This window comes from Balaenoptera physalus, assembly GCF_965194825.1.
Source record: "Balaenoptera physalus genome assembly, chromosome: 6".
NCBI classification, from domain to species: domain Eukaryota; kingdom Metazoa; phylum Chordata; class Mammalia; order Artiodactyla; family Balaenopteridae; genus Balaenoptera; species Balaenoptera physalus.
This window is the reverse complement of record NC_138885.1, coordinates 43,872,204-43,893,629: the sequence shown is the minus strand read 5'-3', so window position 1 is coordinate 43,893,629 and position 21,426 is coordinate 43,872,204. Positions and strand designations below refer to the sequence as shown.

The 21,426-nt window shown below is 36.5% G+C and overlaps 1 protein-coding gene across 5 annotated transcripts in view; it reads left to right on the top strand.

The window, feature by feature from the left end:
* ORC4 (origin recognition complex subunit 4) overlaps window positions 1-21,426 on the top strand; it is a 98,999-nt gene that overhangs the window by 9,714 nt on the left and 67,859 nt on the right. For 2 of the 5 annotated variants that reach the window (XM_082465131.1, XM_082465127.1), the window contains exon 2: window positions 5,451-5,539. The exons of the other annotated variants lie outside the window; for them this stretch is intronic. In XM_082465131.1, the coding sequence (XP_082321257.1) occupies window positions 5,530-5,539 (10 nt within the window). In that variant the 5' untranslated portion in view covers window positions 5,451-5,529. The remainder of the gene's footprint in view (window positions 1-5,450; window positions 5,540-21,426) is intronic. 5 annotated transcript variants of the gene reach the window in all.

Sequence of the window (21,426 nt, the reverse complement as noted above, 5' to 3'; positions counted from 1 at the left end):
ATCACACAGATAAGAATTGTGGTGCAGAATGGAATAAGAGACTCTCTGTCCTTGCAATATCTTTTTTTTTCAAATTGAAGTACAGTTGGTTTACAACGTTGTGTTAGTTTCTGGTGTACAGCAAAGTGATTCAAATATACATATATATATGTATTCTTTTTCATATTCTTTTCCATTTATTACAGGATATTGAATACAGTTCCCTGTGTGATACAGTAGGACCTCATTGTTTATCTATTTATCTGTATCATTGTTTATATTGTTTATCAGTTTATATCTGCTAATTCCAAACTCCTAATTTATCCCTCGCCTTTCCCCTTTCCCCTTTCCCTTTGGTAACCATAAGTTTGTTTTCTATGTCTGTGAGTCTATTTCTGTTTTGTAAATAAGTTCATTTGTATCATTTTTTTAGAATCCACATATAAGTGATATTATATGATATTTGTCTGTCTTGTCTGATTTACTTCACCTAGTATGGTAATCTCTAGGTCCATCCATGTTGCTGAAAATGGCATTATTTCATTCTTTTTTATGGCTGAGTAGTATTCCTTTCTCTCTGTGTGTGTGTGTGTGTGTGTGTGTGTGTGTGTGTGTGTATACATGTGTGTATGTGTGTGTACATACATTGTCTTTTCTCCATTGTGTATTCATGCCTCCTTTGTCATAGATTAATTGACCACAGGTGCATGGGTTTATTTCTGGGCTTTCTATCCTGTTCCATTTACCTATTTGTCTCTTTTTATGCCAGGACTGTACTGTTTTGAATACTGTAGCTTTGTAGTATAGTCTGAAGCCAGGGAGCATGACTCTTCTAACTCCGTTCTTTTTTCTCAAGATTGTTTTGGCTATTTGGGAGCTATTGTATCTCCATACAAAGTTTAAAATTATTTGTTCTACTTCTGTGAAAAATACCATTGATAATTCAATAGGGATTGCACTTAATCTGTACCTTGCCTTGGGTAGTATGGTCATTTTAACAATATTGATTCTTCCAATACAAGAACATGGTATATTTTTCCACCTGTTTGTGTTGTCTTCAATTTCTTTCATCAGAGTCTTACAGTTTTGGTATTACAAGTCTTTTGCCTCCTTAGGTAGGTTTATTCCTAGGTATTTTATTCTTTTTGATGCAATGGTAAATGGAATTGTTTCATTTTATGGACGTAAAGTTGCTTGTAGTAGTCTCTTATGATCTTTTCTATTTCTGTGGTTGTAACTTTTTTTATTTCTGAATTTATTGATTTGGGCCCTCTTTTTCTTGATGAGGCTGGCTAAATGTTTATCAATTTTGTTTATCTTCTCAAAGAACCAGCTTTTAATTTCATTGATCTTTTCTATTTTTTTAGTCTCTATTTCATTGATTTCTCCTCTGATCTTTATGATTTCCTTATACTAACTTTGGAATTTGTTTGTTCTTCTTTGTCTAGTTTCTTTAGGTGTAAAGTTATGTTGTTTATTTGACATTTTTCTTGTTTACCAAGGTAAGCTTGTATCGCTATAAACTTCCCTCTTAGAACTGCTTTTGCTGCATTGCATAGGTTTGGATCATTGTGTATTCATTTTTATTTGTATCTAGGTATTTCTTGATTTCCTCTTTGTGTTCTTCAGTGATCCATTGGTTGTTTAGTGGCATATTGTTTAGCCTCCATGTGTTTATTTTTCACAATTTTTTTTCTTGTAGTTGATTTCTAGTCTCATAGCATTGTGATCAAAAAGATGCTTGTTATGATTTCAGTTTTCTTAAATTTACCAAGGCTTGTTCTGTGGCGTAGCATGGGATCTGTCTAGGGCAATGTTCTATGTGCACTTGAAAAGCATGTATTCTGCTTTTGGATGGAATGCTCTCTATATATTAATTCAGTCCATTTGGTTGAATGTGTTATTCAAGGCCTGTGTTTCTTTATTGATTTTCTGTATGGATGATCTGTCCGTTGATGTAAGCGAGGTGTTAAAGTCCTCTACTATTACTATGTTACTGTTCATTTCTCCTTTTATGTTAATATTTACCTTATTTATTGAGGTTCTCCTATGTTAGGTGCGTATATATTTACAATTGTTATATCTTGGATTGATCCCTTGATCATTATGTAGTGTTCTTGTTTGTCTCTTGTAACAGTCTTTATTTTAGTTTTAACGTCTATTTTGTCTGATACAAGTATTGCTACTCCAACTTTCTTTTGATTTCCGTTTGCATGGAATAAATTTTTCATCCCCTCACTTTCATTCTTTATGTGTCTCTAGATGTGAAATGAGTCTTTTGTAGGCAGATACATGCATCTTATTTTTGTATCCATTCAGCCACTCTGTCTTTTGCTTGGAGTGTTTAGTCCATTTACATTTAAGGTAATTATAGATATGTATGCTCTTATTGCCATTTTGTTAATTGTTTTGGATTTGTTATTATAGGTCTTTTGTTCCCCCTTCTTTTGTTCTCTTGTGACTTGATGACTATCTTTAGTGTTATGTGTGGATTCCTTTTTCTTTTTTTGTGTGTATATTGTAGATTTTTGGTTTGAGATTACCATGAAGTTTTCGTATTACAGTGTGTATATATATGTGTGTGTATGTATGTATATATGATTGTTTTAAGTTGTTGACCTCAAGTCCATTTTAAAACCCTGCGTTTGTACTCTCTCTCCTTCACATACACTGTTTTTGATACTGTATTTTACATCCAATTGTTCTGTATATCCCTTAACTGTTTATTGTGAATATGGATGTTTCTACTACTTTTGTCTTTTAAACTCCCTACTAGCTTTGTGTGTGGATGATTTTCTATCTTTACTGTATGTATGCCTTTCCCAGTGAGCTTTTTCATTTCGTAGTTTTCTTGTTTCTAGTTGTGACCTTTTCTTTTTGCCTAGAGAAGTTCCTTTAACATTTGTTGTAAAACTGGTTTGGTGGTGCTGAATTCTTTTAGCTTTTGCTTTTCTGTAAAGCTTTTAATTTCTCCATCAAATCGAATGAGAGCCTTGCTGGGTAGAGTATTCTTAGTTGTAGGTTTTTCTTTTTCATCACTTTGAATTTATCATGCCTTCTGGCCTGCCGAGTGTCTGCTGAAAAATCAACTGATAGCCATATGGGAGTTTCTTTGTATATTATTTGTTGCTTTATCCCTTGTTGCTTTTAATATTCTCTCTTTATATATATATTTTTTAGTATGTATTTATTTGTTTGGCTGCATCACGTCTTAGTTGCAGCACATGGGATCTTCGTTGCCGTGTGTGGAATCTTTAGTTGTGGCATGCAGGATCTTTAGTTGCAGCATGAGAACTCTTAGTTGTGGCATGTGGGATCTATTTCCCTGACCAGGGATCGAACCTGGGCCCCCTGCATTGGGAGCACGGAGTCTTAGCCACTGGACCACCAAGGACGTCCCTATTCTCTCTCTTTTTTTTTTTTTTTCCTATTCTCTCTTTATCTTTAATTTTTGTCATTTTGTTTACAATGTATCTTGGTATGTTCTTCTTAGAGTTAATCCTGTATGGGACTCTGTGCTACTTGGACTTGGGTGACTGTATCCTTTCCCAGGATAGGGAAATTTTCAGCTATTATCTCTTCAAATATCTTATCAGGCCCTTTCTCTCTTTCTTCTCATTCTGGGGCACCTATACTGCGAATACTAGTGCACTTGATGTTGTCCCAGAGGTATCTTAAACTGTCCTCGTTTCTTTTCTTTTCTTTTTTTTTTGTTAAGCAGCAGTGATTTCCACTACTCTGTCTTCCAGCTCACTGATCCGTTCCTGTGTAGCATTTAGTCTACTGTTGATTTCTTCTAATGTATTTTTCATTTCAGTTATTTTATTTTTCATCTCTAGTTCTTTATATTTTCTAACTTTTTTTTAAAAACTTCTAACTTCTCGCTCTGTGCCTCTGTTCTTCTCCTGAGTTTTTTCATCTTTATGATCATTACTCTGAACTCTTTCTCACTTATATTGCCTGTCTCCACTTCACTTAGTTATTTTTCTGGGGTTTTATCTTGTTCCCTATATCTGGAACATATTTTTCTGCTGCCTCATTTTTCTGAGTTGCTTTTTGTATTTTTATGTGTGTGTCAGGTTGTTATGTTTTTTAACTTTGGAGAAGTGGCCTTCTGTAGGAGACATCCTATGTCTCCCAGCAGTGCACTCCCCTTTCATCACCCAAGCTATATGCTCTAGGGTTTTCCCCTAAGAGGGCTGCATGGGTCCTTCTGTTGTGGCAGGTTGACTGTGTAGGTGGTCTGGTAGGCTTGGTTGCCCCCTAGTCCAGTTGGTTGCCACACTCTACCTTGTTTGGATGCTGCTGGCTGCTGTTTAGTGGGGCCTGGTCACAAGGTGGCTGGTTGCAGAACCGTAGGGGACCCCAGGGCTAGTACTGGCTCTTCTGGGTAGAATCAGGGTCCCCAAGACTCTGGGACTGTTGCCCACCCCCTGGGAGGTGGAACCAGATCTGAGGTTAGTGCTAGACTACTGGCAGGCAGAGCTGGTTCCTGGAATCCGGCTGTAGGCCCTGAGGTCCAGAGCTCATTTCAGGTCGTTGTTTGGCGGGGGGTTGGTTCCTGACACAGTTGAGTATGGAGTCTGGGGTGTCCCAAAGCTTCCATTCGCCTGCTAGTGGACAGGACCAGGGCCCAGCTGGTCCCAGGGTAGGGTCTGGCCTGCTGTGGGTGGCCTGTGTCCACAGGCTTCACAATTGTAGTTTTCTGGTGTCTGCTCCCTGGTGGGTAAATCTGGTCTAGAGGCTAGGGCAGGCTTCCTGGTGGGAAAGGCCATGCCTGTTCATTAGTGGGTGGAGCTGTGTCTTGGCTCTCTGGTGGGCAGGGCTGTGTCTAGAGAGTTGTCTAGAGGCAGCTGTGGGCTCAGGAAGTCTTTAGCCATCCTGTCTGCTGATAGGTGGGGTTGCATCCCCGCCCAGTTAGTTGTTTGGCCTGAGGTGGTCCATCACTACAGGCTGTTGGGTGAGGCCAGGTGTTGGTGCTAATGAGTGAACATGGCAGCTGCTGGCAGCTTGTTCACATGGTTAAATGTTTCCAAATATGTCAGCCACCAGTGTTTGTGTCCCTGGGTGAGCTGCAGCCGCCTCTCCGGGAGACTCTTCAAGACCAGAAAGTAGGTCTGGCCCTGGCTCCTATCAAATTACTGCTTTTGTGCTGAATCCCAGTGCACATGGTATTTTGTGTGCCCCTTTCAAGAGTGATATCTCTATTTTTCCCAGCCCTGTGGGGCTCCTGCAGTTAAGCCTGCTTGCCTTCAAAGCCAAATGCTCTTGGGGCTCATCTTCCTGGTGCTGGAGCCCCTGGGCTGGGGAGCCTGACATGGGGCCCAGAGCTCTCATGCCTGTGGGAGAACCTGTGCAATATAATTATTCTCTGTTTTGTGGGTCACTGACCTGGGGGAAGTGGGATTTGATTATATCACAAGTCTGCCCTTCCTACCCATCTTATTGTGGTTCCTTCTTTATGTTTTTAGCTGTAGAAGATGCTTTTTGGCAGGTTCCAGTCTTTTTCATCCATGGTTGTTCTGCAGATAGTGGGATTTTGATGTTCTCATGAGAGGAGGTGAGCTCATGGTCTTTCTACTCTGCCATCTTGGCTGCTCTCTTCTCCAGGTTCTTTCACATTCAAGATGGCATTCTGGAATGGCACTGCTTTTAAAACTCATAGTGGACACTATGCTGTCAGGGCTTTCACTGCAGAGCTTGGACAGCAGACTGGTCTTGCCAGAGTTCATGAGGCCTATGCAGACCAGGTCATCCTCTGGGTATGCAGGCAGTAGTCCCCTGCAGCAGAGTGCTCTAAAACACAGATATTCCATGTATAGAAATGCCTCAGTTATCCAGCGATCAGACATCCAGCAGCCTAAAGCATCTGGAATGGCTCCAAACCCACACACACACAAAAAAAGCACTGTCATTCATAATTTTTGATTTTTGATTTTTCTTATTTGACTTCTAATCTCTGTATTGTGGGATTTTCTAGTTACCTTTTTATTATTTATTCCTACTTTAATTCCATTATGGTATTAGAGCATACTTTAATATGATTTCTAGTCTTCCAAATTTTAGGTGTGTTTTATGGCCCAGAATGTGGTCTGTCTTGGTGAATGTGACATGTGAACTTGAGAAGAATGTGTATTATCTTATTGGAGAGTTAATTCCTTTATCAATATGTAATGCCCTCTTTATTCCCAATGCTACTTCTTGCTCTGAAATTTGCTCTATGTGAAATTAACATAGCTACTTAAACTTTCTTTGGATTGGTGTATGTCTTCTTCCATTTCTGTACTTTAATGTGTGTCATTTTTAAAGTCAGTTTCTTATAGAGAACATAAAGTTGTGGTTTGTTTTTTTAACTACTCTGTTTTTAATTGGTCTATTTATTTAGACCATTGACATTTAAAGTCATTACTGACATAATAGATTTATATCTACCACATTTATTACTGTTTTCTTTTGTTTCTGTTGTTCTTTGTTTCTTTTTTGTCCTCTACTCTTTTTTTTTTTTTTTTTTTCTGCCTTCTCTGGTTTTAACCAGGCATTTTATATTTGGGTTCTTTTCCTCTTTCAGGCTATAAATTATACTTTTTTAAAACTTCTTTTAGTGGTTGCTGTAGTATTTGCAGTATACACTTATAAGCAATACAAGTCTACTTTCAAATAACACTATACCATTTATCGGGTGGTACAAATATCATATAACAGTATTTCCAGTTCCTCACTCCTATCCCTTGTAACATTTTCTCTCATCACTTCTACATTGTTAAGCATATCAATGGTATTCTTTATTTCGGTGCCACTGTTTTCTATTTCTGGCATTTCCTTTTGATTCATTCTTTGCTTGTTACATTGCCCATCTGTAATTGCAGGTTGTCTGCTTTTTCCGTTAGATCCCTTAGCATATTAGTCATAGTTGTTTTAAATTCCCAGTCTATTAATTCCAAATTCTCTGCCATATCTGAATCTCTTTTTGTCTCTTCAGTCTCTTCAAACTGTGTGAGTGTTTTTCTCCTTTTATTATGCCTTGTAATTTTTTTGTTGAAAGCCAGACATGATGTACTAGATATAAGGAACTGAGGTAAATAGGTCTTTAGTGTGATATTTTATGTTCCTTTATCTCAGAGGTAGGCTGTGTTTATTGTTTACTGTACCTGTATGTGTCAGAAGCTAAAATTTCTTCTTGTGTCCTTACTTTTGTCTCCACTCTTTTCTTTGAATTTCTTTAGCAATTTCTTAAATAAGGTCTGAGAGTTGTTCTTTTAGTTGTAATCCCCTGTTAAAATACGCAAGCCCTATCGATATGGTAAGGTGTGAGGGGAGGGGAAACATTCCATGTTTCTTTGATTTGGTCTCCGTTTTGTTTTATGTTTGTGAGAGAGCCTGTGTGCCTGGGATGTGACTTTCACAGGTGCTTGTCAGCTCCCTCCCCCCATTCTCCAACACACACACATTACCCTTTTTAGGTGAGTCAGGAAGGCTAGAAGGAGCTAGAGTTGTATATTTCTTTTCCTCAGGTCAGTTACGCTCTGGTAAAAGAGCTTCCTTTCAGGGCAAGCCCTGTTAAGGAGGACAGAATGCTCTTGGATGTATTTCAGTACGGGTACTTTTCCCTTACCCCTGTTGAAGCAGGAGGAGACTTTTCTCTGGCCTTCTCTGAGAACCTAGTGAGGTTCCTGTAGGTAAAATTCAGGAAAGTTGGGAGGCTTCCCTAAGACTGGGCCCTCTTGGAGTTTTTAACTGAAACTTGTCTACATTGAGTCTCTAGCAGTTTGTCAATTATATTTTAAGTTTTCATACCTTGGAACTGGCTTCCATGTAATTTCTGTTTCCAGGCTTCTGCTCCAATAAACTGTGATTCTCTATATCTGCCTGTGTGTCTCTAATTTTAGAGGAAACAGTTTACCCTATGACCTCATTCCTCTTAGGGATTAAGGGAGAGTTGTTTTTTAGTTCAGTTTTTTTCTTGTGAGGACAAGAGTATCTACCTCTAAGCTCTTTATATGCCAGACAGAAAGCCTTGATCCTTTTTGAACAAAAAATGGCATTTTTTTTTTTTTAAACCAAATTCATCAGGACTTTAGTTGAAGAGTAATTGTCTTTCATTGTGTTTGTATCGTGACTTGGTTAACTAATTTTCTAGTACTGGATATTTAATTTTTTCTTTTTATAACCAGAGCTATATTAAACATCCTTTCAGCTAAGTATTTGTACATATCTGTGATTATTTCTTTTGAGTAAAATTCTGAAGGTGGAATTGCTGAATGGAAGGCAGTAAAATTGTGGCTTCTAGTACCGTGTGTTTGTACCATTATTGTGTGTTAGCTTCATTAACCACAACTTCACCAACCCTAAGTATTGTCCCAACTGAAACAAAACACTTTACTTTCGTATGCCAAAAATGGTATCTCATTTAATCTTTTTTTAATTTAGTTTTAATAAAGAACTGCATTTTAAAGATGAGATTTATTTTTTATTTTCCTAAGTTATTTTGTATTAACATCAGAATATCGCTTAATGATTTTTCCACTCATCAATGATAGCTAATAAGGCAGTGGAATGTTAAACAGTGCAACTTTCCAGTTTACTACCTCAATATTGTTATACTGGATTCATTAATCACTGAAACAGGAACTGCTTACAGATGCTTAATTATGTAATACAATAAACTGATTAATAAATTTGTATATTTTCATCAATAAGCATACATAATTTAACAAAGTAAATATGAGCATGTTTCAATGGTTAAATTGATAGTTTGATAACTTAAATTGAGCATTTTTCAGTTTGAAGGAATCTTACAGTCCAACTTTTATTGGGAAGAGTGGTAGTGTTTAAACTCATGTTATATATGGGAACCACTTAAAATTGGGTTAGTGAGTTTTTGTTGTTGCTTGTTTTCTCTAGAATGCTATTAAGTATTAGTAGTAGTGAACATATTATTCATGATTTTATTTGCAACACTGTTTACAATGGATTTTTGATACCTATCCTATTTCAAATTAAAGAACCAGGTTTCTAGCAATCTAAAAGATGCATTTTCTTATTTACATATTATATTTGCTAATATTTGAGGCAGAGTCTCTCTTTCTCTTTATGAATTCTGTGTGAGCTTTATCTGTAAAAATTTTTTACCTTTTGTCCAGTTTTATTAACAAAGGTTATATCAGGTGTGTAGAATAAAGTTAAAAGGCCTATATCTTTTTTTCTAGATATTGGAACTGTTTAAATCCTTTTGAACTTCTGTTTTGAGTGTTTAGGTTAAAAATTATATTCCCAAACTACCTTGGTCTATAGCCATTTGGGGGCTTAGTTTTGAGTACCCGTTCCATTTCTTTTGTGGTAACTAATTTGTTCAGGCTTTCTGCCTCTACTTTTCCTACTATTTATTATTTATTTTATTAGTAATTATTTCTTCAATTTTGTGCTTTGATCGTTACTTTCCGTTACGCAGTCTTTCGATTTACTTAATTTTCTGTGTAAGTTACTTGTTGTAAATTACATATTTATTTTCGTCTTTAATAATAAGTTTGTTTAATACTGTACAGTTCTGCACCCAGTTTCAGCCTAGGGTTGTGGGAGGGGCAGGTTTTCCCATACTACCCATGCACTTCTCAGACACCAGGTGAGTGTCCTACAATTCAACTTAATTCTGACACTTTTTACCCAGAGGTAGCATCAGATTCCACAGGTTAATGAGTCAGTCTTACAAGACACCCCCAGTCCCTTCAGATGCCAGTTGCAAGTCAAGGTTGTCACCTGTGCTTCTGATCAACCCACTATAGTTCAGAGGTTCCAATGACAACCCCCCCCACCACCACCCTTGGGCTTGATTAATTTGCCTGAGTGGCTCATAGAATTCAGAGAAACATTTTACTTACTAGATGAGCAGTTTATTATGAAAGGATGTAACTCAGGAATAGTCATTTGGAAGAGATGTGTAAGGATATGGGGAGAGGAAGTGGAGCTCTGAGACCATCTCAGAGTGGCTGCTACTCTCCCCAAATCTCCACATGTTCACCAACCCAGAAGTTCTTCAAAGCCAATACTTTGGGGATTTTTATGGAGGAGGCCTTATTACATAGGCATGATGAATCATTAACTCCGTTTTTAGCCTTTCTCCCTACTCAAGAGAATGGGAGGCAAGGCTAAAAATTTCCAAGCTTATAATCATGTATTGTTCTTTCTGCTGGCTAGCCCTCATCCAGGACCCATCCAGGAGCCCACTGAAAGTCGCCTCATTAGAACAAAAGGCACTCTTATCACCCAGGAAATCACAAGGGTTTTAGGATCCCTGTGTCAGGAACTGAGTTTAATAACCAAATATTAGAACAAAAAATGCTCCTGGTGCTCTTATTACTTAGGAAATTACAAGGGTTTCTAAGCTCTGTGCCAGAAACCAGGGGCAGAGACCAATATATATTTTTTATTACCTCACAAATACCATACGTTTTTCTCTAAATTTTACCTTGGTCACATTCTCTAGATTTTGTGATATTTTTGTGGTTTTGTTTTTCTTTTTTTTTTTTTTTGAACAAGAAGTTTACGGTATTCATGACTGATCCTCAATATCAATAATTGAATTATCAGTACTTTTATTTTTTTAATAAATTCTGAAGGAGGGTATATTAGTTATTTGTTGCTATGTAGCAAACTACTCCAAAACAGTTGCAACCAGTAGTTGCTTAAAACAACATTTATTTTCTCACACAGTTTCTGTGGGTCAGGAATTCAGGAGCAGCTTAGATAGATGGTTGTGGCTCTTGGTCTCTCATGGGTTACAGTCAAGATGTTAGCTGGAGTTGCTGTCATCTGAAGGCTTGACAGGAGCTGGAGAATCTGCATCTACACTGGTTCACTCATATGGTTGGCAATTACTGCTTACTCCTGGCAAGAGTCCTCAGTTCCTTATGATGTGGACCTCTTCATAGGGTTGCCTGACTGTCTTCCCTACATGGCAGGTGGCTTCACCCAGAGCAGGTGGTCCAGGGGAAGTCAAATTTTCTATCCTCAGAAGTCACATTCCATTATTACCACAATAACCTGTTGGTTATACTAGCCAGCTCAATAGTGTGATAGGTGATTACTTAAATGAATACTAGAAGATGAGAACCATTGGGGGCCATTTTGGAGGGTAGTTAAAGTGGAATAAATAAAACCTTGCACTTTGAGAATAAGATCTCCTCTCTTAAGAGGGCCAGAAAGTTATCTGGGGCACCACCTCCCCTTCTCAGACCTCAGTACCTACTCCAAGTATCTTCTGAATTTCTTGTATAAGAAATTCTCATTTTATACATAGAGAGCTATAATTGTTGCCTTCAGCTGGGATAAATGGAGCTACTGAGTATTCAGCGTTGGAGATTGGTATGCTTTTCTACCATTCATTTTCCTTGTCTTCTCTATGATCATTGTCCTGCTGCTACTTTTTTCTTTTGGCTGTGCTGTGCGGCCTGTTTGTGGGATTTTAGTTCCCTGACCAAGAATCAAACCCGGCCCCTCGGCAGTGCGAGCGCGGAGTCCTAATCACTGGACCTCCAGGGAGTTCCCTGTTCTGCTGCTACTTTAGATCTTACATTTATTCTGGAGTTCCCCTGAGGAAACTTATTTTTTTTAAGTTTTCTTTTACTAATATTGGGTTGTAACTCCCTCTATACTAGTGGATTTTTAGCCCATGTGCTTTATGTCTTCCAGATATTTTTCAGCATTCTGGTCATCTCAGCTTTTTAGCTTTCCTGATTGCATAGAGTTATCCTTTTTATTGTTGTTTTTTTCTGTGACATTTCTGAAGGAAGTCAAGGTAAACTGAAATAATCCTTCTTAAAGGGGAAGCCTCTGCTTCTGAACCTACCCCTTTGTTAGGGTTGACTCATTGTTAAGCAGTCTGGTCTACCTCCAAAGGGAGAAAAGACTATTTCCCTGTGTGCTTTCTCGTGTTTACTTAGAAAAGACCATTTTTTTTTTATTAGCAAGTAGATTGCACCACAAATCCAGTGTCAGAGATTCCATGTTTGTTTACCTGCTGCTGCCTTTTCAAGGGAGTAATCTGGATATCATGAGCTAGCTCTGTCTTATTTAAGAATTAGGAAATTGATAGCTCAGGATGTATTTGAGTTTTTTTCAACTATAATCTGAGTTCTCCCTGTAGCCAGTTAATGGTCCTTTTGTTTATGGTTGTTGGGCGTTTTTTGTTTCAATGAGGGTGATTTTTCTTGTTTTCCTTACATCAGTGGTTAAAGAATAGCATTTTCTCAGGACAGAGAATGGTGTGTACATGAGAAAAGCTGTATATAGAATGACATCAATATAGGAAACAATGTATTTGAACCTATCTGCTCAAAATCAATCATCCGTTAGTTGTCTCACTGACAGCCCTTTAACCTTGGGGGAAAGAAAGATTTACAGAAAAGGATGGATGTATTGCACCCGAGTTCTTAACCTAGATCTGCCTGCAACTGGTTCTGTGAGTAGATTTGCGTCTCAGGTTTTCCTGTGTGAAAATGAGGGAGTAATATTTGGTGATCTTTTAAAAGTAAGTGAGTCTATAACTTTTATTAAGACAGTTTGGATAGTCTATTGCCTTAAAGTAATTACGATGAACGGTTATTTTGCAATGCAAGGAATAACAAGTTTTTTGAGCATTCTCCTGGTTTGGAGTCTGAAAAGGATCATGTTTTCTTCTGTATTGTATGATGTTGTATAAGAAATTCTAAGCTGCCTTATTAAAGCAAAAAAAAAAAAAAAAAAAAACCCCAACTTTTTCTTAGTACTCTCCCATAAAAAAGAAAAGCAAACTGTTTTAAGATCTTATTACAGTAAAAATGCTTAAACTCAGGTTTTCATCTGTCATGGCAAAGTTACCTAAACATGCTGATTGGGGGGGAGAGGGGGGCTGTGTATTCAGTAGTAAACACAATTGGAGAACATAATTTCTTTGGCCCTAGTGTTCAAATTGTAGGAATCTGGTCTCCTTATGTTTCCTGTGTAAGCTGAAAGTCTCATTAGAAACATACTGTTCTTAAAGTTTTTAGCAAAAATTCTTAGAGTTTGTGTTCACATGGGTAATTTCTAGAAATTCTCAGATTGTTTCTCTCTAAGGCAATGTTTTCAATTTTCTCTCTACTAAAATAGTTTAATTAACATTTGCTAATTAATTCACTGGGGTTGTAGCATATAATATTTACATAAATTCAACTGTGTGAGCATGTCGAAGGAAAAAATTATTTTAATAGTAGGGAGGATTCTATTCATCATTTTTCTCAAATGAACATATGCCCTGGAGTAATGGCTCTTGCAAAAAAGTACAGTACTACTTTATAAGCAGTTCAGAGCTTTTCAGAGAAAATTTGACCATATGTGCTCTCTCCTTACTCACTGACTTTAGTGCCAGGTCTTAAATCTTGAGTCCCATGTATGACACTTTCCTCTTTCCAAAAAAAATAATGTTTTCATTGAATTCAAGTCTTTGTTTCCTTTATACTGTTTATCCATCCAAATAAACACATTAGCTTTGATTCACAAGCTTAATTCCGCCTTCTATTCAGCACATTTCTAGTCAGATTCTATGTGCTCAGAGAATGTAGACTACTGTTAGCCAGTGTAATATTTAAGATGTAGTTGTAACATAAATCAGTGCCAATAAAGTGTTATAATGCATTCCAAAAGCTGGAAGGGTTTCTAGATTCTTTGCAAGTTTGTGTTGCTTCTTTCATTAGCTTCTTTCATAGTTCAGAAGTGAATATATTTTATTTTTAGATATGTGTCTTAAAGAAGTCCTCCCGGGACTTCCCTGGTGGCGCAGTGACTAAGAATCCGCCTGCCAATGCAGGGGACACGGGTTTGAGCCCTGGTCCGGGAAGATCCCACATGCCGCAGAGCAACTAAGCCCGTGCGCCACAACTACTGAGCCTGTGCTCTAGAGCCCACGAGCCACAACTACTGAAGCCCACGCGCCTAGAGCCCGTGCTCCACAACAAGAGAAGCCACGACAATGAGAAACCTGCGCACCGCAACGAAGAGTAACCCCCACTCGCCGCAACTAGAGAAAGCCCGCGCGCAGCAACAAAAACCCAACACAGCCAAAAATAAATAAATAAATAAAATTTATAAAAAATTAAAAAGTAAAGAAGTCCTCCCAATATTATTTCTTTTTTATTTATTCTTTTACACTAATGCAAAGTTTATACTTCTCATCATTTACAAGGGGTATTCCATGGTTAATAATCATAAAGTACTGTAGTAACTTATAAATGCCTTTTTTTCCTGAAGATTTCATGTTGTTAAACCTATGATTCTCCCACTGAAGTTGTTTACTTATTTTGTGATGGTTGCACATATTCTCAAAAACAACTCGATGGGCATATTTGATGTCAGGATTCTAATAGGTACTTTACAAATAAATACATTTACTAAAAGATATATATGTAGAGTACCTATGCACATATATATATGCATAAATATGCACATATATGTGTGAGGGTGTGTCTCCATGTGTAAACGTGATTCCAGGCACGCTGCTATGCAGTATTGAAAACTCAGAGGTGAGAGACAGAATGGCTTTTCTGGAGAATTGCAAACATTTCCATATGGTCATTTTTGAGTATTAGACATTATAAAATATTTTTCTTCATTTTAATATCAATTAAGAAAATAGCATGTCATCATATGATTAGACTACAGATTATTAAACCTTGGATTCATTTGATCTGAGTGAGTTCCTAAGTAAATTGCACCCTTGTATATTCGCTGGGAACAAATGAGGAGAAAAAAAGATTTTATAAAATTGTCAGCAATTACCACAGTTCACTGTGGACAGGTTATCTAGAAATCACAAAAAGCTGTTATTTTATTTGGAATTATGCTTCAGCTCTGGAGAACTCAAGGAAACATCTTACCAGAAAATGTTCCCCAACTTGACTTACTAAATGTGCATGATTTCATAGACAGCATTTTCAACCTGATCCCTTTAGGAGTAGTAAAAATATGTTTGCTTGTCTGTTAACTTGGAATTTATACCTATTTTATTGCTTATTTCCCCCACCTTCAAAACTTCTCTTAACTCTATTTTAATCTTCACCTTGCTGCAGATGCTCTGTGTGGAAAGAGATATGTGAAAACTAATTCTAGCTGACTGATAAACAGCTTAAATATGTTCTTACCTAAGTTTCATCTCAAAGAACATTAACAAAATGTGGAAACCACCCACAGATTTCTTCTAAAATGCCTTTTCTATATTATTTGACTGTTGATCACCACATTTTTCTAACTGAAGAGAGAGGCAAAGTTCTAATCTTCTGTCCATTCTTACTCTTCTTTGAAAAACGTCAACCATGCAGAGTTAGACACTAGATAAACTAGTAGTAGAATTTGTATTTTTCAACTTTCACCTAAATTAGACGGGAGTTGATAATGGTATTATTTTCAGTGTTTTCTTCAATCATCAGAAAGAGAGTAGTATTACTTTTTTTTTTTTTTTTAATTTACCAAGAGTTCTTGTCACAAAGTAATATGCCCCGCTGCTGGAACTTTAGGGTTTTAACCAAAAAAAGGTTATTAAAGAAAATAATGATCATTTGTATGTTTTTAATTTTCAGTCCCATCCTCCAATTTTACAAAGGTTTTTGTAGACATTTTATTAGTACATTTCATTTTCTCTCATGTAAATTATTTGTTTTTGCAAACTGGGCAAAGTGGTGTGTTTTTATATTTTTAACAAATGCTTATAAAACTCACTCATACTCTTTGTAGGAGTATCTGTTAATAGACTAGAAAGTCCTCTTCATAAGTGCTTTTAAGTGCATATGTATGAGAATTTTTATACGTAATACACCATTTTCAGCCACAAAATCAGAAGTGAAAACATTTTCAAAGTGCTCTTTCCATAGCACAAGTTTCTTTCAAAAAGCAGTTTCTTTTCTACTTTCATCTGAAAGTTCTACACCAAGTATTTTTGTTTGGAGTTTTGTTTGTTTGTTTTTTGCTAAATAACACTATTTTGACAGGCAGCCACTTTTCATTCCAGGAAAGATCAGCAATTTATTGGAACACCTGAATCATTTTTCTTTTATTTAAAACATCATTAACAATACCTTAGTTCAGCAAGGCAACTGGATTTTTATTTTCTTTTTCTTTTTTTTTTTTTCTTTATTTGCTTTATTGTTTGCTCTTTCTCGTCCATATACATCTAGATCGACATGTATTCACACATACACACACAAATAATATATATACATAACATTTTTCTGAATGATTCAAGAGTAAGTTACTTGCATAAAGCCCTTCACCCCCAAATATTTCAGTGAGCATTTCCTCTAAATAATAATATTCTCCCATCCAAGTGGGCCCGTATTGTGTTATAATAAGCTGAAAGTGAATAAACGTGATGATGCCACTTGTAACCCCTATCTGTTACTGATCTCCCACTCTTTCCTTAGGACTCCTGGGTTGCTGGTAGTGACACGATATGACCTGCTAACAGGGATGAAGTGAAGATATTAATGTCATTTTATATATTAAATATTATATAAGCTTAATTCTTTTTTTGGATAAATATTTATAAGTAAACGTTTTAAAATACTTTACCTGAGAGGGTTGTTTTGCACCACCCATCTTGGAAGGCATTGATCTGCAGGCTAGGAAAAACTATTTATTGTCTCTTTGACCTACTTGGAAAATTTTGAAACTAATAGGACATGTTCTCACCACTTTTCTCTTGTAAATGCTGTCTTTGGTATACAGTTTTATAGGTCTTACTCACATTACTACTATGGCTTTCATCTAATTTTCCTTTCTCCTTACCTTGTCATTTCACTGACTCCACTCACTTGAAATATAAGTATACTCCTGTAGGGCTTGCCTGAGGTGCTTCACTGAATCCAGTTTGCATTAACCAAAGACAAATATCAAACAAATAAAACTTGCCCCTCTTTTTGCAGTGTTTCATTCAAAATGCAGATCATTTTATGGTGCTACAAAAGATTTTAATAAAATGTTAATATATAGTGTGCACAAATATATGTATATATACGTATAAATGTGGCAAGTTCATGTTCTTTTAAGTGACAAATATTATGAAGCAGTATCTAGAGGCTCCATTTTGGTAAAAAGTGTGTGTGTGTGTGTGTGTGTGTGTGTGTGCGCGCATGCGTGCGTGCTTATACCAGTAGTGGTATTGCTTGCATTCAGTTTTCCTGAATTTAACCAAGTAAAAATTGTTGGAATTGCTGAACTTTGAATATTTATTAAACCCAAGAGATGATTTTATAAAAGATTCCAATCTGAGGTTTAAAAAAAGTTCCTTTTTTTATAATGCATGTTTCAACTTTAGACCCTATTGTCTTCCTACTGTGAAAAATGAAGAAATTTGCATTCTTATGCATTCACTTCTTTTTTGGTATAATTATTTTCACATTATCAAGATTTATATGTTTATTACCTATTTTGAAACTATAATGTTTATAGTTGTTTAGTTTTTGTTCTTTTTTTTGGCTGCGTTGGGTCTTCGTTGCTGTACGCGGGCTTTCTCTAGTTGCGGCGAGTGGGGGCTACTCTTTATTGTGGTAAGTGGGCTTCTCATTGTGGTGGCTTCTCCTGTTGAGGAGGATGGGCCCTAGGGTGCATGGGCTTCAGTAGTTGCAGCACGTGGGCTCAGTATTTGCAACGCATGGGCTCTAGGGCGTTGTGGCTCAGTAGTTGTGGTGCATGGGCTTAGTTGCTCCATGGCAACCAGGGATCAAACCCGTGTCCCCTGCATTGGCAGGTGGATTCTTAACCACTGCGCCACCAGGGAAGCCCCTAGTTGTTTAGTTTTAATTCTTCACTTTAGTGGATTCACAGCTCACCATCGTGTGTGTGTGGGGAGGTGGTGAATCATGCTTTAATTGGCTGGATTTCATGGTTGAGCTCCCCACACTCCACTCCCCCACAAAGCTTTATTTGCACTGTTTATTGAGTCCATTCTAGTTTGATAAGGTTATACCTGTTATACCTTTATATGTGAATGAAATCTTTACTGATTATGAGTCTTTACACTCTTTCTCTCAGAACTTTGTAAATATTAATCCATTGTCTTTCAGCATTTATTTTTCTGCCTTGAAGATGTTTTCAGCCTGTATGCCTTATGAATTTTTTCTTTAATTTTAAAGTTTAATAAATGAATCATGATTTTTATAGTTTGCTTCTCTCCTTATTTGATGCACTTGTGAACGTTTGGGGGCTTTGGAGAGTGAGGTTTAAGTTGGGAACTATGCACAATTCTTCTAGAATTTCCTAGGCTTTTGTTTCTTTATAGTATTAACTTCTGCCTCTTTCGTTCTTTAGTTACTGCTTGGACATTCTTTTCTCTTTTTTTCAGAGTGTTTTTTTGTGGTGAAGTACATATAACATAAAATTTACCATCTCAACCATTTTTAAATGTACTGTTTGGTGGCATTAAATACATCCATACAAGTACACTACCATCATCATCATCCATCTCCAGAACTCTTTTCATCTTGTAAACTGAAACTCTATACCCATTAAAAAATAACTCCTCATTCTCCCCTTGCCCCCAGCCCCTGGCTGCCACCACGCTACATTTTGTCTCTATGATTTTGACTCTTCTGTGTATTTAATATAAGTGGAATCATACATTATTTGTCTTTTAGTGTCTGCCTTAATTCACTTAGCATAATGTCCTTAAGCTTCATCTATGCTGTGGCATGTGTCAGAATTTCCTTCCTTTTTAGGATTTAATATCCCATTGTAGATATATACCGTATTTTGATTATCCATTTATCTGTCATTGGACACTTCCATATTTTATCAGTTGTGCTACTGTGAACATGAGTGTACAAATATCTGAGACCCTGATTTCAGTTCTTTTCAGTATTTATACCCAGAAGTGGAATGACTGCACCATATGACAACTCTCTTTTTAATTTTTTGAGGAACTGCTATATTGTTTTCCACAGGCTTCTCTACCATTTTACATTCCCAGCTAACAGTGCTAAGGGTTCTCATATCTCCACATTGTCTTCAACACTTGTTATTTAACGTTTTTGTTTTTGTTTTAATATAGTAACCATCCGAATGGGTGTGAGGTGGTATCGCATTGTAGTCTTGATTTGAATTTTCCTAACGATTAGTGATATTGAGCATCTTTGCATGTGCTTCTTTGTATATCTTTCCTGAAGAAATGTCTATTCAAATCCTTTACCCATTTTTGAATTAGGTTATTTATTTTTGTGTTGCTGAGTTTTAAGAGTTCTGTATATATTAATTGTCATATATGTATTTTTAATCCTTGATTGGATAAATGATTTGCAAATATTTTCTCACATTCTGTGGGTTGTCGTTTTACTCTGTTAATAGTGTCTTTTAGTGCACAAATTTTAAATTTTTCATGAAGTCCAATTTATCTCTTTTTTTCTTTTGCCTGTGTTTTTGGTGTCATATCCAGGAAACTATTGCAAAATTAAATATCATGAAGCTTTTACCCTATATTTATTTATCTTAAATTTCTTCTAAGAGATGTATAGTTTTAGGTCATTTACTTAGCTCTTTGATGAGTTGATTTTTTTATATAGTGTTCATAAGGATCCAACTTCATTCTTTTGCATGTAGATATTCAGTTTTCCCAGAATCATTTGTTAAAAGACTGTCTTTGCCCCATTGAATAGCTTTGGCACCATTGTCAAAAATCATTTGACCGTGTGTGTGTGTGTGTGTGTGTGTGTGTGTGTGTGTGTGTGTGTATTTATTTTTTTATTTCTAGGTTGTCTATTCTGTTTCATTGGTCTATATGTCCATCTTTATGCCAGTACTATGTTGTTTTGATTACTGCAGCATTGTAGTAAGTTTTGAAATCAGAAAGTGTTAGTCCTCCAGCTTTGTTGTTCCTTTATCAGCCTTGTTTTGGCTATTTAGTGTCCTTTAAGATTCCATATGAACTTCAGCATGGGTTTTTCTTTTTCTCCAAATACATCGTTGGGATTTTGATAGAGATTACATTGAATCTGTAGATCAAGCCGGGTAGTGTTGACATCTTACAATATTTTAAGTCTTCTAATCTATGAACATGGGATGTATTTCCATTTATAAGTTTCTTTCAGTAGTGCTTTGTAGATTTCGTTGTACAAGTCTTTCACCTCCTTGGCTAAGTTAATTCATACATATTTTATTCTATTTGATGCTACCGTAAATGGAATTGTTTTCTTTTTTCTTTTACTTTTTTTGGGGGGTGGGGGGCGGATAGTTAGACTTTTATTTTATTGTTTTTATTTTTATAAATTTATTTACTTTTGGTTGTGTTGGGTCTTCATTGCTGCGTGGGGGCTTTCTCTAGTTGTGGCAAGCAGGAGCTACTCTTCATTGCAGTGCAAGAGCTTTTCATTGCAGTGGCTTCTCTTGTTGTGGACCACAGGCTCTAGGTGCATGGGCTTCAGTAGTTGTGGCTCTCGGGCTCCAGAGTGCAGGCTCAGTAGTTGTGGCACACAGGCTTAGTTGCTCCGCGGCATGTGGGATCTTCCCAGAGCAGTGCTTGAACCCGTGTCCCCTGCAATGGCAGGCGGATTCTCAACCACTGTGTCACCAGGGAAGACACTGGACTTTTAAGTTGAAGTGTAGTTGATTTAAAACGTGTTAGTTTCAGGTGTGCAGCAAAGTGATTCAGTTTATATATATAACTCAGTTTATATATATATGTAAAACAATGTTTATATACATTTTAGCTTCCTCTGCATTATAGGTTATTACAAGATAGTGAATATAGTTCCCTGTGCTATACAGTAGGTCCTTGTTGTTTATTTTATATATAGTAGTGTGTATTGGAATTGTTGTATTGATTTCCCTTTCAGATTGTTTTAGAAATGCAGCTGAATTTTTTACATTGACTTTGTATCCTACTATTTTGCTGAATTCATTTATTCTAACAATTTCTTCATGGAATCTTTATGGTTTTCTACATACAAGATTATGTCATCTGTGAACAGAGACAATTTTACTTCTTCTGTTCCAATTTGGATACCTTTAATTCTTTTTCTTGCCTAATTGCTCAGACTAGAACTTCCAGTACTATGTTGAATAGAACATAGAAGGGGTGAAAGCAGTCATCCATGCCTTGTTCCTGATTATAGAGAAAAGTTTTCAATCTTTCACCATCATGTTCACTGTGGGTTTTTAATATATAGCTTTTATTATGCTGACATAGTTTTCTTCTGTCCCTAGTTTGTTTAGTTGAACTTTTAATGCTGCTTCTGCATCACTTGAGATAATTATGTGTTTTTTCCTCTAATTACGTTAATGTGAAGTGTTACATACATCAATTTTTATGTGTTGAACCATCCTTGCATTTCAAGAATAAATCCCACTTGGTCATGATGTATAATCTTTTTAATATGCTGCTGAATTCAGTTTGCTAATATTTTGTTGAGGGTTTTTACATCAGTGTTCATAAGTATTTAGGTCTGTAGTGTTCTT